This window comes from Malania oleifera, chromosome 1, assembly GCF_029873635.1.
Source record: "Malania oleifera isolate guangnan ecotype guangnan chromosome 1, ASM2987363v1, whole genome shotgun sequence".
NCBI lineage: Eukaryota > Viridiplantae > Streptophyta > Magnoliopsida > Santalales > Ximeniaceae > Malania > Malania oleifera.
Genome location: NC_080417.1, coordinates 11,370,691 through 11,390,023, shown reverse-complemented (window position 1 = coordinate 11,390,023; position 19,333 = coordinate 11,370,691). Strand labels below are relative to the sequence as shown.

The 19,333-nt window shown below is 37.8% G+C and overlaps 1 protein-coding gene across 1 annotated transcript; it reads right to left on the bottom strand.

The window, feature by feature from the left end:
* Window positions 1-14,781: 14,781 nt before the first annotated feature.
* On the bottom strand, window positions 14,782-15,147 carry LOC131148124 (uncharacterized mitochondrial protein AtMg01250-like). Its single transcript, XM_058097885.1, has one exon. It carries the CDS (start codon window positions 15,145-15,147, stop codon window positions 14,782-14,784), a length of 366 nt encoding a protein of 121 aa, XP_057953868.1.
* Window positions 15,148-19,333: the final 4,186 nt, after the last annotated feature.

Here is a 19,333-nt window from a genome sequence, read left to right as displayed (position 1 = left end):
AAGGATCTCATCATGTTGTATTTTTAGTGATATATGCAATACACACGAAGGCGGGTCTTAGGTGGTTTGGATTTTGTGACCACCCACAAGGGGACACAATAATCATGGCCATTAATTGATCATGTGGTGGGGAAAGTTTAGAAATCAATCTGGTATCAGATGGACGGTCCAGATGAGTGGTCCCGTTGCTTATAAAAGAATGTCTATATAAGCGTTATATATATATATATATATATGTGTGTGTGTGTGTGTGTAATATGAAGAGAGAGAGAGAGAGAGAGAGAGAGAGAGAGAGAGAGAGAGAGAGAGAGGAGGGGGAGGGAAGTTCAAAGGGTATGATGGAGTAGGACCCCCACAACCACAAAAATGGATCTCCACCATTTCATTGAACATTCATCTTTTTAATGCAATCAAAGTCGAGATAATCAAAATTGGGAGTACTTTTTATTTGGCTGAGCAAGTTGGGAGTATATTTAAAAAGATTCTAATTTTGATAGGCTTTATGGGATGGAGTCATCCATGTTGCTATAATTCAATTTATATTATCTTTTTCCCTTATGAGTTTCATAAAATAATTTAAATTATATAGTTTCATGTTATGAAATTAATTAAATTAATATTTTGTGATGTCACTTAATTTTATAAAAAGTAATGAAAAGTTAGATATGTTTACTATAACACTATTTGATCTCTCTCTTCCACTCCCTCTTTTTATTTCTCTCTGTATATACATATAAGAGTTAGTACAAAATTTGTACTTTAAATGGAAAAAAAAAGTTCACCTTAAGCATTAGACATGAGTTAGAAATCCTTTTGAAAAATTATAGATCTTTTGCAATGCGCGGCTAAAGACTTGTATTGCTACATTATGAGCGGTGATCAAGTCCATACACCAAGAATGGAAGGGCATAAATGCCGATAGGTCACCAATCACCACAGGTCCACAACAAGAATCTACATACAAGGCTAAGGCCTATATCATATCATTAGAAGAGTTCTTGTACATACATATATTTATACATACATATATTCATACATATATATATATATATATATATATATATAGCCTGACCTTTTGGTAAGACTATCCAAAGTGCTGTGTATAATTAATATTTGATTATATGTGAAGTGTAGCAGTTTAGTACACGGGTACGTATGTGTGTGTCTATATATATATATATATATATATATATATAGTTATATTCGCTTTCTTTCTCTCTGCTCTGTGTAAATATTTTAAGATGTTAATGGATGAACAGTATATGGATAGATCTCCAGTGGTTTTGGGAGGGGGGGAGGTTGGAACTGGTTTTGTCCTTGCTATGTTGTAGCTGTACAGACAGATAGGAAGAGTAAGATCCAAGGCCATGCCAATAATGGAGGCAGATGGATCTGGTTCCTGCTTTATAAAATATTAATATGTATATATATATATAACTCACATTAATTTATTCAATCAAAAGAAAAGAGAAAAAGCTAGTGTAAATAAAACCAAAATAAAATCCATGTCTGCTCGTGGTTATCAACAAGTATGGTCACATGATTGTTGGGCAAATGTGAAAACTCTCTCTCTCTCTCTCTCTCTCTCTCTCTCTCTCTCTCTCTCTAGACTTGCCATATGATTATAATTTTCTTGTACTGTTTTATATACTTTCTGTCACTGTTTGGCTGCAGGGAGAGAGAGAGAGAGAGAGAGGACATGGGAGCACGCGTTGCCGGTGCGAGAAGGCGCAGCCGTATGGGGCGGTGGGTCCATATGGGTTTGCGGAAAAGGGTGAGCCAGCCACGGGGGTCGGGGGGAGTGGTCTGGTCCCGCCTGCGATTGATGAGAATTATTACTGAAAACGATGGGCATTTCCACGAAACTAAAGCTGTGCGTATTGGGTGCGTATTTCAATTTAACTGTGTGATTATTATGGACAAGGGCAGCAGCTAGCTAGCAGGTACAGGCATTTTATTGCTTTCTTACATTCTTGCTTGCGCTCGTGTTTGAGTCTCAGAATATTAATTTCAAGGCAGCAGTCATTGTATTGGGGGAATCTGGATGGTGGTGGGAGCAGGCAGCTAGCTAGCAAGCTAGCGATCTGCATATCGTGTCGGTGCCCACTGTTGACTGTCCAGTCCACTCTAGTACCCACTTGAACTACTACTGCCCCCATCTATCTTTTTGAGTGAGTCATGATCCATCATCACATTCACGCCCTAAAATGTACCTGTCAACTGGGGAGATGGGAAATTTGCAATGCCCCCCTGCCTATTCTATATATCTCACATTCCAATAACTATGGTTTGTGGGGTGGGATGGCGTGTGGTGTACATGAGGCTCAGTAGCTTTATTTATTCATTAAGTGCTTTGATTTATTAAGCATATTTTATATTGGAGGGTAGAGTGGGGGGGTTTTTTGAGAGATGGGAGAGGGAGGGAGAGTAAATACACTTGACTAATTAATAGATGTTTCGGAGGGGTTATGGACAATTCTTAAGAAGCGCATGAGTGTGTAAGTGCTAGGTAAAAGAAAGTTTTGATGGTTGGAGGGTATTCTTAAGGTAGAGGAATTTCTAAGTTAGGGGATTTTATTAGAGGATTCATTCTCCAATAATATAGTGCATGACATATTGTTAAGACTTACCTATAAGAAAGTGCGAATTTCAAGTATTAAATTATGTTATGTTTGGTTTGCAAATGGGATGAGAGGAGGAAAGGAATGGGATGAAAATTTGAATGGAAAACGTGGCAAAATTAAGTTATAATTTCGATTATATTCCTTTGCACCAAACATGTAATTAGAATTGCAACACATGGATAAAATGAAGAAAGAAAATGATTTGTTGCTGCAGATAACATATGACAGATACTTGGTTGAGTTTAGAAAAAAGGTTAAGGGGCTTAAGACTTACTTAACAAACTTGGAGTGTAAGTTCGTCATCCCAATACTCATCCAAGCATTTTGAGACTATTTGGATGGTAGATTCTATTATGTATCTTAGTATATTTGATAGGGATCAATATGTCGTATCCCTTTCTTTTTCTAATTTGGTGACACGTGAAGGACCTCCTGATATCCAATCCTTTGCTGACATGGTGACACGTGGATGACCTTCAGATGTCCACTATTGTTTATATTTGTTTTGTAAGAACACATGAGATCAATTGAAGATCGTTTACTTATTGTGATTAGAAGACTTCCTTTTATGGAAGACTTTGTTATCATATTGACTTTATATTTTGCTTGGATATGTTATTTCAAGATTATTAAGGGCTTGAAGACCATATTTGAACACCCAAGTGAAGTATTGAATCAAAATCCAACTCAAAATCCATGTGGGCCCCACATGACTCCAATGGGCCCCACATAGTTTTGGCCTTTATTTTGGAATATGTTTAAATTTTAAATTTGAATTGTAATAATGCAAGACAACTAAGCTTGACTTGTGTGCTTATGAGTTGGAGTTCATTGTTTTTTAGTAAGTATTAATTGTGTTAGGTTAATTGTTGTTGAAAGTTGTTGAGAGTTGTTGAGTGTTTAATACTTTGTCTCCTAGGTTATGCCTATAAATAGCCTTCTTATTATAAGAATAAGATATGAAGTTGAAGTTGAATATAGAAGAAATATTTCTTTGCTTGAGCTTGTAAAGCTTGTCCCTCTCCTTGTGAGTGAGTAGTGTGAGGTTACGACGTTCTCTTCGGAGATCAAGTGGTGAGAGACCACTAAACTATCCAACAACTCCATCAACCCCTCATCCATATAATACTCTCACGGTCCCCATCAACACCATATGGCCAGCACCTTCATACACCCACACGACGATCATTATCTACACTTCATTGCTGCATTCATCTTGTGACTCAAAGTTTGTACAAAGGACCTACAATGTGACCTAACTACGTGTGGAACAACGTCAAGTCATCCAAATCAATCCCTCAGTAACTTTAGTACTTGTGTTTGAATCATTTGCTATATCTTGTGAACTCTTGCTAGTGGATTGAAATCACATCTTTGAATAACCCATTTGATCCATAGATTGCAATATTGGTACTTGCTAGTTAAAATCAATTGTATGAATATTAATTTGCTAACATAGAACTTTTATTCTTGAATCTTTGCAATAACAATTTTTCAACATATAACTTGATTCTTTTGTGAAAGAACCAATTGGAACTTAATTGCTGGACAAGTTATACACTTTTTCAAAATCTTTGAACATGTAAAATAAAGCATGATTTATTGTGTTTATGTTCGGATAATTAAATTCTTAAGTTAAAGTGTTTAAGTGTACATGCTTGTGTGAGGGTTGAATTGTAGGACATAGGTCGACCATTCCCGTCCTACATCAATATCTTTTTGATCAATCATGTATATATGCATTGTAATTTTGATATGCAATAACGGTAGTTTAGAATTGTGAGTATGCAGGTCAAATATGGACACTTTTATAGTATAGATGGCAAAACAATAATTTCATTTACATTTGGCTCAGCTTTAACTCTTAATAGGTTTAATACAAATGATTTGTTGCTACTAAGAAGATCTTATAAGGTCATAAGTCCTAATATTTGTGTAATGTGTTTGGAAACTAGCGAGACTAGAGACCATGTAGTAACCTGAATAATTATGGGAATTAAATAATAACTAGATGAGAGGAAGAAGGAAATTTTAAAGGGGACGCAGTAGGGCCTCGTCGACGAACACAGAGCGTTCGTTGACGAACAGTCTTCTTGGTCTCGTTGACGTGGACACGTGTCTCGTCGACGAGAGTTTACCGAGGGGCTATTTTTGGGGCCTGAAACTCGTCGACGAGGGTTAGGTGTTTTTCGACGAACTCCCTTCTTGGACTTGTTGACAAGGTGATGTGACTCGTCATGAGGCCATGTGGCAAGAGGACTATAAATAACCGAAAATGACATTTCATCGGAGAAACTCATTTTTCCTGTTTCCTTCTCTCTCTAGCTCAGCTCCTCTCTCCTTCTCTCTATATTTTCAGTTCCGATTTTCCTAATTACCACGGTGATCTTGGGGAGATTCTCTACAACATAGTTAGAGCAGAAATTCAATTTGGAAAGTTTGGGAATTATCCCAAAATCAGTGTAAGTAAATTATTTAGGTATTTTTAGTATTAGTAGGTTTATTTAAGTTCAGATTTTATAATATATGAGAATATGCTGGAGTTTTGTGGAGTAAAATTAGGGTGTTATGTTTTCAGGGTTAGGGTGTTTTTGAGACTGCAGGCATGGGTTGAGAACCCCAGCAGGTATTTTTCCAGGAATCTAGGTATATTGAAGTTTAAGAAATTGTGAATAGGTAGGTTTAGAAAATATGAGTGGATAATTTTCTGGGGAAATTCAGTGACTCATTGAGAAATTTGTATAAATGTATTATTGCAAAATTTAGAAATTGGTATGTCGAGGGCATGAGGGTAGAGTTGGAGGCGAGCCTCTCAGTCAGATAGGTAAGAGAAATATGCTATGCCAGGAATCTTAGAATATTTATTAATGAATTATATGTTTTTTTCAAATTATTATTCAGTTCAGAAATTATTTATATATCAAAGAATACAGTATCAGTATATGAAATATTATTAATGTAGTTGTTTTGTAACGACCTGCCTAATTTACCATATATTTTTTTTTACATAATAGCATGCCAATAATCATGATAACCAAAAACATAATCTACCCAAACCCGTGAGTACTGGGGAATAAACATGTCATATATCACTGACACCCTAGTAGCGAAAAACATACATCATATACATAACAAACCAACCGTTCAAATACAATACTAGAGTTTTATAACCATTCATATAAATATACACACATCCCAAAATGATTTTAAAGTTCCCTAGGGTCACTACCCAAAAACCCATATGACCCTAGCATAGCGACTTACCCTTCTGGCAGAGTAGATCGGGCGACCACTAACGCTGCGGAGCTCTATCCGCTCCTCTACCTTGATTCCCTGAAATGTTTTAGAGTTGGGGTGAGACACCTCTCAATAAGGGAAATAAACTAATATCAGTGTGTGACAACATGTGTATTTTCATATGTCATGAGCATATACTGTATATAAATCGTATCTGTGAAAACTGTCTGATAATTTACTGAATAAACATATTTAAAAGTAAAATACATGTCATACTATATCTCTGTACGTGTAAATCATCTTATACAACTGTATAATACGTGAAATAAATCCCAAGATGGATAGCTAGTTGGTGTCATGTATTACCCCCACATGATTGGATTGTGCGGCCCAAAGACGGGACCTAGCAATGGCTGGCTAACCATGCTAGATCAAAAATTTTGATCTGTAAGTACGATGGGCTAGCCCCACCTGGTCCGGACTGCCAGGGGAACATCTCCAAACTACACTGAAGCCACATCGACTGCCACCATACCACACTCTGATCGTGTGGTTGCAGTATCATAATCTGAATATATATTGCTAGGGTACCGTGCTCAAGAAAACTAAACTAAACTAAGTCATTCGGGTTCTGATATCATATACTATGTTTCATATGCTGAACATAACTGTTTCATCATAATATTGGACATAATAATAATTTCATGAAAATAGCATATCATACATCACGACCCTTGCGCTGGCATATCATATCATATAAATTATGACCCTCGCGCCATTTCATATAAATTATGGCCCTTGTGCCGTATCATATAAATTACGGTCCTTGCGTTGACATATCATAAATTATGGCTCTTGCGCCGTTGCATTATAATATACTTTAAACATATTTCTGTACTGCTTTTAAAAATTTCCTGAAACAGTGATAGCATGCTTATTCTGAAAACATAGCATTTTGCCATTACATAAAATCATAAAATTCTATACCCATGCCACACAAAATTAAATCATATTCTACTCATAAAATCTATACTAAAATCATTTTTCCTAATTAAATGTATTAAAACAATCTCCTTTTAACAACAGTAAATTTCCCAAACATAATTCTATGCTATACATAATTTCCTGAAATAAAATGTTGTAAAATAGTAAATATTTCCATGAAAAATACTGAGTTAATTTATTCTCTTACTTGAGATGCCCACACAGTTCAATCCTGCGTCCGTGGCATTTCCAATACAAAATCTACAAGTTCCATTTCCCCAGAACATTCAGCAGAATTCCAACATAATTTCCATAAAACATTTCCTAGGTTCCCAATAATCTAAATAAATTATTAAACTCCAAAATAATCAAATTATCTTGGTTTTCCTGAACTATGCCCACAGGGTCTTGAAATTACACCCACGACCCTTACCCAAGCCCTCAATCAAGAATCCTAATTCCATTAAATCAACCATAAATAAAATACTATTTTAATATTTCCTAGGCTCATAAATTCCAAATAAATAATTATACCTTCAAATATAACCAATTTACTTAATTCCCAAAATCCCACTCTCGCTTTGGAATGGTGCCTAGGAAACCTAAATTGAAAATTTACTCCAGCCAAAATGACGACGATCGTGACTAGGACCCTGTGGTGGTGTCCGATCGTCGATTTGACTAAATATCTAAGGAGAAATTGAGAAAATAGGGAAATATTATCTTGCCTCAGGAATGGTGCCTACGCCACTCCTATAACAAATTCGCTCCAGTAGAAATATCGGTGGCGGAACTAGAAACCCAACAGTATTTTTGGTTTTTCGATCGACCAAATATTTGCCGAGAAATTGAGGAGAGAGGGAGAGGCGACGAGGAGAGTGGAAGAGAGAACGAAGGGAGAGAAATGAAAACCTCTCTGGGTTATTTGGTTGAAATCAAGAAGCAGAAGCTTCCTTCTGCTTCCTAATGCCATTTAACTTTTTTTTTTTTTGTTTACTTTATTTTATATATATATATATATATATATATATTTAAACACATTATTGTATACTTATATATTTATTAATATATATATATATAACCCTCATGTTATTTAATTTAATTAATTCAATTTAATAACGTTTAATTAATAACTTAATTACTAATAATTTTATTCTATTTTATATTATTTTTTTATTCATTATTTATTTATTTATTTATTATTATTATCTATTTTATTTTTTATTTATTTATTTTTTACATTCCCAAACAAATTATTTTCCGGGGCATTACATTCTCCCTTCCTTATAAAAATTTTGTCCTCGAAATTTTGCTATTCATTACCTTTTCATTCTTAAAGAAAAACACCCTAATTTTATTAATTATCCTCACTTATAGTAAAAGAATACCATGATTACAAAGAGGGTTTTGAGAGATTACAACTATTCAAAATTCTCCCAAAACCATTTACGTTCCAAAACTAAAAACTCTATCTATCCTACACTACACTATACATATCAAAATACAACAATATTATTCACTTTATTATGATAGGCTCAACTCTAAACTCTACTGAATAAGTATGGATATCTCTGGCGCATTTGATCCTCTAATTCCCAGGAGGCCTCCTCAATGACATGATTGTGCTATAAAACTTTTACTAGTGAAATCTTCTTCGTGTGTAACTCCAGTGCTTCATAACTAATTACATGGGAGGGGTTCGGGATGTATTTCTTCCACATCGAGACGTGAAATACATTATGTATTCTAGATAAAGTAGGTGGTAAAGCCAGCCTGTAGGCAACTGGACCCACTCGCTCAAGAATCTCAAATGGCCCAATATACCTAGGATTCAACTTACCCTTCCGACTAAATGTCATAATCCCCTTCAATGGTTCCACCTTTAGGAACACATGATCCAATGAAAAACATGGATTGCAATTATGGCAAGTCTAAGTCTTGGTATACTGACTCAAGCCAATCCTGATCTTGCTCTAGTGACTGGCCAAATATGTAATAAATATGTGTCTTAGTTTTTGGTATAGAATACAATACTAATGAAATTGTTTAGTCAGCTATGATCAGTGATCGAATATTGTCTGGCAGCACAAATCTTGTGTGGAATGGACCAAGAAGGAAAGGGTGACGTTCATTTGTACTAGAGAGTTGCTAATGGTAGAAGGATTAGATTCTAAAGATGGCTTCAAAAGCCATAATCAACTGCAGATAACTACAGAAGATTTCACATGAAGCTGTATACAAGCTAAATCCCAACTGAGCCGATGTCTAAGCAGTTAAATTGGCGTCCCATTGTTAAGTAGGATTCGCACGGATAGAGCGAAAAAAATAAAACTCCACGTCCTAGCATACATGGTTTTCTTTCTGGATAGCAGATCGTTAAAGATTTGAGTATCATTATGATTTTTCTTCTAGGTAAGTTGATAAAGATGATTCTATTAGGTGTTATTTGATTCACAGAATCCTTTGGAAGACTTGGCAATGTGATGCCCATGACATCTTATTCTCAGGTTTGTTTTCAGCTTATGGTGACAACATCACTTCCTAGGGAATAAAGAATTTTCACAGAATATAGAAGTCAAATTGTTGCCCACTTAGTATCTTACATTTTTATGGGCATATTAATTTTAGGATTACACTGTCCTCACTATTTTGGCCGACTTATGGAAATATGAAAATATGTAGTCAATGCACACTCTCATCTACCCATCTTCCTTCCTAATAAACAATACTAGCTCTCCCTAGGGTGACACACTAGTCCCAATAAACCCCTTATCTAATAGATTCTGCAACTATTCTTTTATTTTTTTTCAGCTCTGCCGGTGCCATTTTGAATGGCGCCTTCGAAATCCATGCTGTCCTTGGAATTAGATCAATAGCAAATTCTACCTCACATTTAGGAGGTAGTCTCGACAAATCCTTGGGAAATATATCAGGAAAATCCCTCACTACCGGGATATCCTCAACCCTCAACTCCCTTTCTAATACTTCCTTCACACAGGCCACAAATCCCTGACAACCCTCCAACAACAACCTCCTTGCTTGAATGGTAGATAACAACTGTGGTGGGGCGCGCAGACGTGGCCCCACTAATCTATACTCCTGTCCTCTTGGAGGTTCAAACACTACCTCTTTCTGATAATAGTTAATACTGGCCTAACTGACAGCTAGCCAGTCCATTGCTAAGATCAAAATAAACAAGTGCATATAAAGTACTATAAGACTAGCAGACAATATCCTTCCCTGAATATCCGCTGGACCATCCTTAAACACCCTTCTACATTTTCCTGTTGGTGTGGCTACAAATAATTTGATGTCTAACAATTAAGTTCCCATCTTACACAGTCTGATATATTCCCAAGAAAGTGAACACATTGCTTCTAACTCACATAAAACAATAACTTTAACTGAATATATAACTTTATTACCTGTCACCATGTCTCCTGCCGCCTCAGTATCTCCTGGCGTCAGTGCATAAACTTGCACCAGAGCAGTATTCATCTGCTATCCACCTCGAGGTGCCTAATAGCCTCGTCTATATGGTCAACGAGCAGCCACTATCGCTAGAGGTGCCTGACAGTTTCTCAAAATATGTCTAGGCTGGTAGCACCGATAACAGACAACCTCCCTTACTCGACACTCTCCCGGGTGTCTCCTATAGCATCTAGGACAAGGAGGGGGCATCGATCTATCTTTTACCGCTCGACCTCGCATCCTTTATCTCTGACCTCATCTGCTATCCTACCTCCTCCATAGCCCCCGGCTGAACCCTACCTAAAAATCTGGAGGCGCATGCCTCTTCCTCTGACTCTGTGCCGTAGCACCTCTCTATAGGCCACTCTCAATCATTGTGGCTCTATCAACTATCTCTGAAAAGTCTAGGCCTGGAAACCTACAACTTGCTCATAAAATCCCTAAATCAGGTCCTCCCCAAACTTTCTTGCCTTCTTTCCTTATTTGACACTAAGTGTGGGGCAAACCGGAACAGAATCTAGATGCATGTTGCTTTACCGTCATATGCCCCTGCGTCAAATACAAAACTTTGCCGCCTTCACATTTCTAATGGTAGCGAGGAAGTATTGCTCAAATAAAAACTCCCTAAAGAGGCTCCAGGTCATCGTTACAGGCTCAGGTCTGTGCTCCTCTACCGGTCTCGCTGATCTCCACCAGCATTTGCTTCCCTAGTCAATTTAAATGCAACAAAGGACACTTTCTACTCCTCAATACAAGGGAGCACTGTCAACATGTCCTCCATATCTTGAACCCAATTCTCAGCCACTAATGGTTCGGCTCCTCCAAAAAACGACGGGGCTTTATACGCGTGAACTGCTCAATCGTGCAGCTCCGTTCCCCTAAACTCCTAGTCATTTCTGCCATCACCTACTGGGTGACGCTATGTAATATCACTAATACACTTAACACACTAGGATCCAAAAATAATATTCTATGACCATTCATTTTATCATCCTCAATCCCAATTTAGGATTCAATCCTACCACTCAGAAACAAGAACTGGCAATAGTATCCATGGTTTTCCTGAAATCGTCACCCTAGGAAAAACATAGAAACAACCATGGAACTCCTACCTCTAGGCTGCAGGATAGAATCCCAAATTCCCAATCTCATCCTCTAAAAATAACTTACTTATATTTCAATCTACCCGTCTCCTGCTCTCATCAAAATCCATTCCTATACTCTGGTATTGTTTCCGCTGCACTTCAAAGTCTACAGAACCTAGCAACTTAAGCTCTGATACCAAACTGTAACGACTTGTCTAATTTACCATATATATATTTTTACATAATAGAATGCCAATAATCATGATAACCAAAAATATAATCCACCTAGACCCGTGGGTACTAGGGAATAAATCTTTCATATATCACTGACACCCTAGCAGCGGAAAACATACATCATAAACATAACAAACCAACCGTCCAAATACAATACCAGAGTTTTACAACCATTCATATAAATATACACACATCCCAAAATGATCATAAAGTTCCCTAGGGTCACTACCCAAAAATATATCTAACCCTAGCATAGCGACTTACCCTTCTTGTAGGATAGATCAGGAGACCACTAAAGCTGCGGAGCTCTATTTGCTCCTCTACCTGGATTCTCTGAAATGTTTTAGAGCTAGGGTGAGACACCTTTCGGTAAGGGAAATAAACTAATATCAGTATGTGGCAACATGAGTATTTTCATATGTCATAAGCATATACTGTATATAAATCGTATATGTGAAAACTGTCTGATAATTTACTACATAAACATATTTAAAAGTAACATACATGTCATGCTATATCTCTGTACATGTAAATCATCTTATACAACTGTATAATACGTGAACTAAATCTTAGGATGGATAGCTAGTTGGTGTCATGTATTACCTCCACATGATTGGGTTATGTGGCCCAAAGGCGGGACCTAAAATGGCTGGCCGACCATACTAGATAAAAAACTCTGATTTGTAAGTACGATGGGCCTGCCCTACCTAGTTCGGACTGTCAGGGGAACATCTCCAAACTACACTGAAGCCACATCGACTGCCGCCATACCACACTCTGATCGTGTGGTTGCACTATCATAATCTGAATATATATAGCTACGGTACCATGCTCCTGAAAACTGAACTAAACTAAGCCATCCGGGTCCTGATATCATATACTATGTTTCATATGCTGAACATAACTGTTTCATCATAATATGTGACATAATAATAATTTCATGAAAATAACATAGCATACATCACGACCCTTGCGCCGACATATCATATCATATAAATTATAGCCCTTGCGCCATTTCATATAAATTATGGCCTTTGTGCCGTATCATATAAATTACGGCCCTTGCGCTAACATATCATAAATTATGGCCCGTGCATCGTTGCATTATAATATACTTTAAATATATTTCTGTACTGCTTTTAACAATTTCTTCAAACAGTGATAGCATGCTTATTCTGAAAACATAGCATTTTGCCATTACATAAAATCATAAAATTCTGTACCCATGCCACACAAAAGTAAATCATATTCTACTCATAAAATTTGCACTGAAATCATTTTTCCTGATTAAATGTATTAAAACAATCTCCTGTTAAGAGCAGTAAATTTTCCAAACATAATTCTATGCTATACATAATTTCTTGGAATAAAATGCTATAAAATAGTAAATATTTCCTTGAAAAATACTGACTTTATTTATTCCCTTACATCACTTACTGAGATTCCCACATAGTTCAATCCTTAGCCCGTGACATTTCGAACACAAAATTTACAAGTTCCATTTCCCCATAACATTCAACAGAATTCCAACATAATTTCCATAAAACATTTCCTAGCCTCCCAATAATCTAAATAAATTGTTGAACTCCAAAATAATCAAATTACCTTGGTTTTCATGAACTATGTCCGCAGGATCCCGAAATTACACCCGCAACACTTACCCGAGCCCTGAATCAAGAATCCTAATTCCATTAAATCAACCCTAAATAAAATACTATTTTAATATTTCTTAAGCTCATAAATTCCAAATAAATAATTATACCTTCAAATATAGCCAATTTACTTAATTCCCCAAATCCCACTCTCGCTTTGGAATGGTGCCTAGGAAACCCAAATTGAATTTTTTTTTCGATCAATTGGGTAAATATATTGATCGAGTGAAAATATATACAACTACGTTGGGCATTCCCAGGTCAACTTGATACCACAATGACAATACAAGTCAAAAGTTTCGAAGTACATCAAACTTGGGCATACCCAGGGGCGAAGGAGCTGGTCACTCAGACTATCAATACTCAGAGATATCCCAAGGACATCAATACATGGCCTATAAAATAAAACTGAGAACATGTCAAATTTATCAAAAACTGCCCTATAGATATGTCTTTGTATGGCACTAATTAAATCTATAGGAGGAATTACATGATTATCGAATCTTTTTCTATTCCTAGAGTGCCAAATAAAATACACAAAAGAAGCCAAGCCAATTTTCTTCCCAGCAGAGTGAACTCCATTGCCTTTTGCTTCTTTATGTAACCATTTCACCACTTCCTTGATTGATGTCATGGCCGTTTTAATTCCAATCCACTTCCTTATGCTACCCCACACTTCAGCCGAGTATTTACAACCGAAGAAAAGGTGTTCAAGTGTCTCCATATCGCTATTACAGAAGGTACATCTTAAGTCAATCTCTACTCCTTTTATCTTGTCACAAGTTGGAAGCTTTCCCTTCCAACCCAGCCACAAGCAGAAAGCATACTTCGGGGTAGTTCCATTATATCAGATAGACTTTGTCCATGGCATTATTTGACTCTTCTCCCTCCAGAAGTCATAGAGTGTATGCGAACCACTTCCTATTCTTTCCATAATTTCTATGGCAGCAGCCACACTCCTCGAATTCAGCACCAGCTGGTCCTTGATTTCAACCAAGCTTTTGAATAGGGGGGAGTCATCTTTTTTAGCTATAGCATACCAGATTTTAGCCTCCTTCAAGTAGAACTGATGGATCCAGACCGTAGACAATCCTTCTTTGCTTGAATATTCCACAATGCTTTAGACAACAGAGCTCTGTTCCATGTCTTGAGGTCAACCACTCCCAAGCCACCTTCTTGTTTTCGCTTGCAAATTTCCCTCCAAGCAACCAAGGCCCTCCTCTTACCACCCCATAGGAATACACGACATAGTTTAATTACTTGGTTCAGAACATTCCTTGGAATTGGAAAAACGGCAAGCCAAAAAGCATTCTATCCCTTGGATAATTGAGTTAATTATTTCTAATCTACCAGCATATGTTAGAGTGTGCCCAGGCCATCCTTTAAACAACCCAGCAGTTCTATCAATCAAGGGCCTGTAGTGGGCAACATTCAGTATCTGAAAGGAAATTCACCCTCTTTGAATCCTATTTGATTTAAAATGATCTCCAAGTCTCATGGGTTCATGCCAGCCTGATACAAGTTTGATTTCAAGCAGTTTGTTGAGAGACTAGAGCACAGAGAGAATTCCTTCAAGCACTCCATTAGGTAGCCTACAGAAACAACATCTCCCCTAGAGAACAGCATGAGATCATCGACAAAGGCCAAGTGTGTAATCTTCAGTTCATCACATTTGGGATGAAATTTAAATTTAAATTTACCCTCTAATGATTTAAGTAGCCTTGACAAGTACTCCACACAAATAACAAACAGCAGGGGAGACAAAGGATCACCCTGCCTAAGCCCCTTCCTCCCCTTGAAAAATCCATTCAGCCTTCCATTCAATGATACAAAGAAGGAAGAAGTCGAGACACACTCCATGATCTAAGTGATCATTTGAGCAAGGAAATTTAAATTCACCAACATATCCTTCAGGAAGGCCCACGAAACAGAGTCATAAGGCTTTTTCAAATCAATTTTCAGTAGGCATCGAGGGGATATTCTTTTCCTTTTGTACCCTCTTATCTGCTCTTGCCCTAGGTATATATTTTCCACCATATTTCTCCCTTTGAAAAATGCAGCTTGGGCTAGGTTTATCTGGTCTTCCAGGCATGGTTTAATTCTACCAGAAATCAATTTAGCAATGACTTTATACAGAACATTGTAGCAAAATATTGGACGATAATCACTTACTGTATAGGCATGACTAGTCTTAGGAATTAAAACAATAGCAGTATGATTTATTTGTTTTAAGAGTTTGCCATTCTGAAAGAACTCCTTAACTGCTAGACAAAATTCATGACCAATGGTATTCCAAGCCTTCTTATAGAAACCTGTAGAGTAACCATCAGCACCTAAAGCTTTATCATTCCCAATACTGAATAAAGCCTCTTTTATCTCCTCTTTTGAAATAGGTCTTAACATGTCATTTCTTCTTGATTCATTCAACACAACTCCCCTATTTACTACCTGGGTATTTAACTTTGAACAACTCTCTTCAATACCCAGAAGCTGAGAATAGAAGGTCACAAACTCAAATGCCACCTGATCATATGACTTTGAAAGCTCACCATTCTGATTCATAACAGCAGAAATATGATTCCTGCATTTGTTCCTTCGTAGCAGAGCATGGAAGAAAGAAGACTTCCTATCACTGTACCTCAGGAACTTACACTTAGCTACTTGGGATAAGAACATCCTGTTGGCATTTTCCAACCTTACTGCTAGACCTTTCTTATAATGCAACTCCTTTTGCAATTGGAGGCATTTAGGGTCATCATGTAACTTACTCTGAATTTCTAGGAGTTCATTACTTGCCAACTCAGCTCATACTGAGATATGGGAGAAGTGACAAGCATTAAGGGATCTTAAAGGCTTCTTCAAAGCTTGTAGTTTCCTAACCAAACAAAATTGTCTGCACCCATCATAGCTTCCCTGCCATACTTCTCTAACTCTCTCCTAGAACTCAGGGTGGATTGTCCACATATTAAAGAACTTGAAAGGAAGTCTCCCTAAATCCAGTTCAGAAAACAAGGACATTAGAGAGACTGAGTGATCAGACAGACTACCAGGAAACTGGTAGTGAACCTGAGAATTCCAGCTATTCAAATACCAAGCCTGATTTACCATAACTCTGTCAAGCTTACACCACACTCTCCCATTAGACCAGGTAAGAAAACAACCTACGGAATTCAAGTGAGTCAAGCCAGCCACATTGAAACATTCACTAATGTCATTCATATCGTATACTGATACTGGTGCCCCATTTCTTTTCTCCTCATTATTCAAAACACAATTAAAATCTCCTAACAATATCCAATGTCCAGTAAAGGCACAACCAGTTTGGGAAATGTCCATCCATAATGTTCTTCTAGCCCCTATTGTATTGAATCCATATATGAAACTCATAAGGCATTCATTCGAAGTTACCTGGCACTTAACCAAGCAGTGTATGACTTGTTCACTTTTATGACATACCTGCATCTTTACCTTCTGAGAGTTCCAGATAATTAGAATTCTTCCAGCCTTATGTAACTCAAAATTATTAACTTGTTCCCACCCCCTGAATTTCCTGCTCATCATTTTTTCCAATTTTTCCATAGATAGTTTTGTTTCCAAAATCCCCATAATATCCAGTTTATTTTTCCTAATGAGATCCTCAATCCCTTTTTGTTTTAGGGGCATATTAAGGCCCCTAATATTCGAAGCAACTGTCTTTAGTATGCATTATGGGGGTCAGGTCCCCCTTTTTTTGTTTGTTGAGTTGGACCACTACCTTTCTTTCCAATTTTTTTGTTCTTGACAGCAGTATTTCCTTCATTTTTGGCTCTATTAGTTTGACTTGGACAACTAGCTTTAGTACATCCACTAGCCTTTACGACACATTCCTCTTGCTGGGACACAATCCGACATGGACCAGGATGGCAGTTCACATCTCTATCATTGCCGCAAGTCCCAAAATCAAAATCCCTTTGAGAATCTAAAAGAGTATCACCAGCTCCACCACCCTGTAGCCTAGCATTTCCAGAATTTTCAAGGACCAAAGCATCACGACCATCATTAAGGACCCCCCCAAAGTAGCATTATCAACTTCAGGGAATAAATCACACACCCGAGTCATCTTTCTACAACCCAGCTAGTTTGGCACAACTCCGCAAATGGGATCAGCTAATGTGTCAACCACACACACAGAGGTCCCCACCTTTTCTTTTCCTTTATCTCCCTTAACTTGTTTCTCATTCAGATTATTAACATTTTGGCATCCTGCCTCTGGGATGTTGGTTCCCACATCCTTTGGCTTTGCAACATCTACATACCTTTTATTAATTCCACAAAAGTCAGCTGTGTGCCCAACATACTTGCAGTGAGTACAGAACCTGGGTAGGTTCTCATATACAACTTCTTGCAACATTTCCTCATCATCAGGGAGGAATACTTTGACTGAGTATTTGATCTTCTTTGCAACATCTATCTCCACAAGCACTCTGGCATAAGAGATTCTAGCTTGCATCATAGTTAGCTTATTAGCACATACTGGCTTACCTAGCTCAGAGCAAATCCTACCCAAGGCCAATGGATTCCACATCTCAATTGGTGGGTTCCTCAACTGAACCCAAACAGGTAAAGCGGTCCTGTGCTCAGAACCAAATTGGAACATCTTAGGCATCTTTTTCATATCTAACGTCCTACCCTGAATCACATAAGGTGCCTGCTGCAGAATCTCTTCCAAATCTTCTTCCTTTTGAAACTTGAATACTACCCACCCATCCGCATGCTTAATATAGTTAACCTTGACTTTCCATAAATTGACCAAAGTACTCAAAGTATCTCTACCAAGGAGTTTCCCAGCAAAGTAGCCCACAAGATACTTCTGGTATGAGTCATCCTCAGTTTTGCTCCACTACCATCTGACTGAAACGCAGGAATGGCAGTACAACAACTAGGGTTCCTATTATTCACAAATAGCTCTGATCAGGGCACCCTTTTGTTGTTCCTCACAATTGTTCTATCTTCATTCACCTTCTTTCCAATATTATTATCCTTCAAACCATCATCTTGGTCAGCCGGGGCTTTAGATTCCACACTGACAGAATCCTCCACCACCCTATCTCCCCACGAATGGTTCTTACTGTTTCCATTATCATTCATGCATCTCTCCGAGGACTCCTCACTTCCCACAAGTCCAAGTGATTCCATTATCCTTCATTCAAAACCATCGGGGTGGCCTGAATCTATTCCCCAGTCATTTCAGACTTTCTGAAGTATTCCAATGGGCTTGCATGATCATCATGCTTGTTCTGTAGGCTATCAAATAGTGTTGTGGGTGGCAGAGGCTTGCGCGACTCTAGAAACCTTTTCTCTGCCTCTTCCTCTAGTCTTTCATACTCTGCAATATTTCAGAGTCCTTTTTTGTAACCCACTGCCCTCTCCTACCCCCTTTAGCAACAATAAACCTAAGAGCATTCTCAATCATTTCCTCCCTACCTTCTTTGCTTTTCATTGCAACCTTAACCCAACTCTTTGAGCCACCAGCCATCGGCCAGGGAATGTTCAAATTCAAAACCACATTAGGCAGGAAACCCAAAATTTGAATCACCGCACACCAAACTTTTCCACACATGATCCAATAGGAGGAATACGCTTCCAGCAACCCTCGAATGGATTACACACAGGATTCCCTTCCAGATTCAACCAACACACACGATCAAGCCAAGCATCCGCAGGAAAGCACCTTCCAAGAGAGAAGGGAGAGTATCTCTCTTTAACTTTCCCCAAATAGAAAATTTACTCTAGCCAAAATGATGACGATCACGACTAAGACCCCGTGGTGGTGTCTGATCGTTGATTTGGCTGAAGATGTAAGGAGAAATTGAGAAAATAGGAAAAGATTACCTTGCCCCAGGAATGGTCTACGCCACTCCTATGACAAATCCGCTCCGATAGAAATGTCAGTGGCGGAACTAGGAACCCAACGGTATTTTCGATTTTCCGATCGACTGAATATTTGTCGAGAAATTGAGGAGAGAGGGAGAGGAGACGATGAGAGTGGAAGAGAGAACGAAATGAG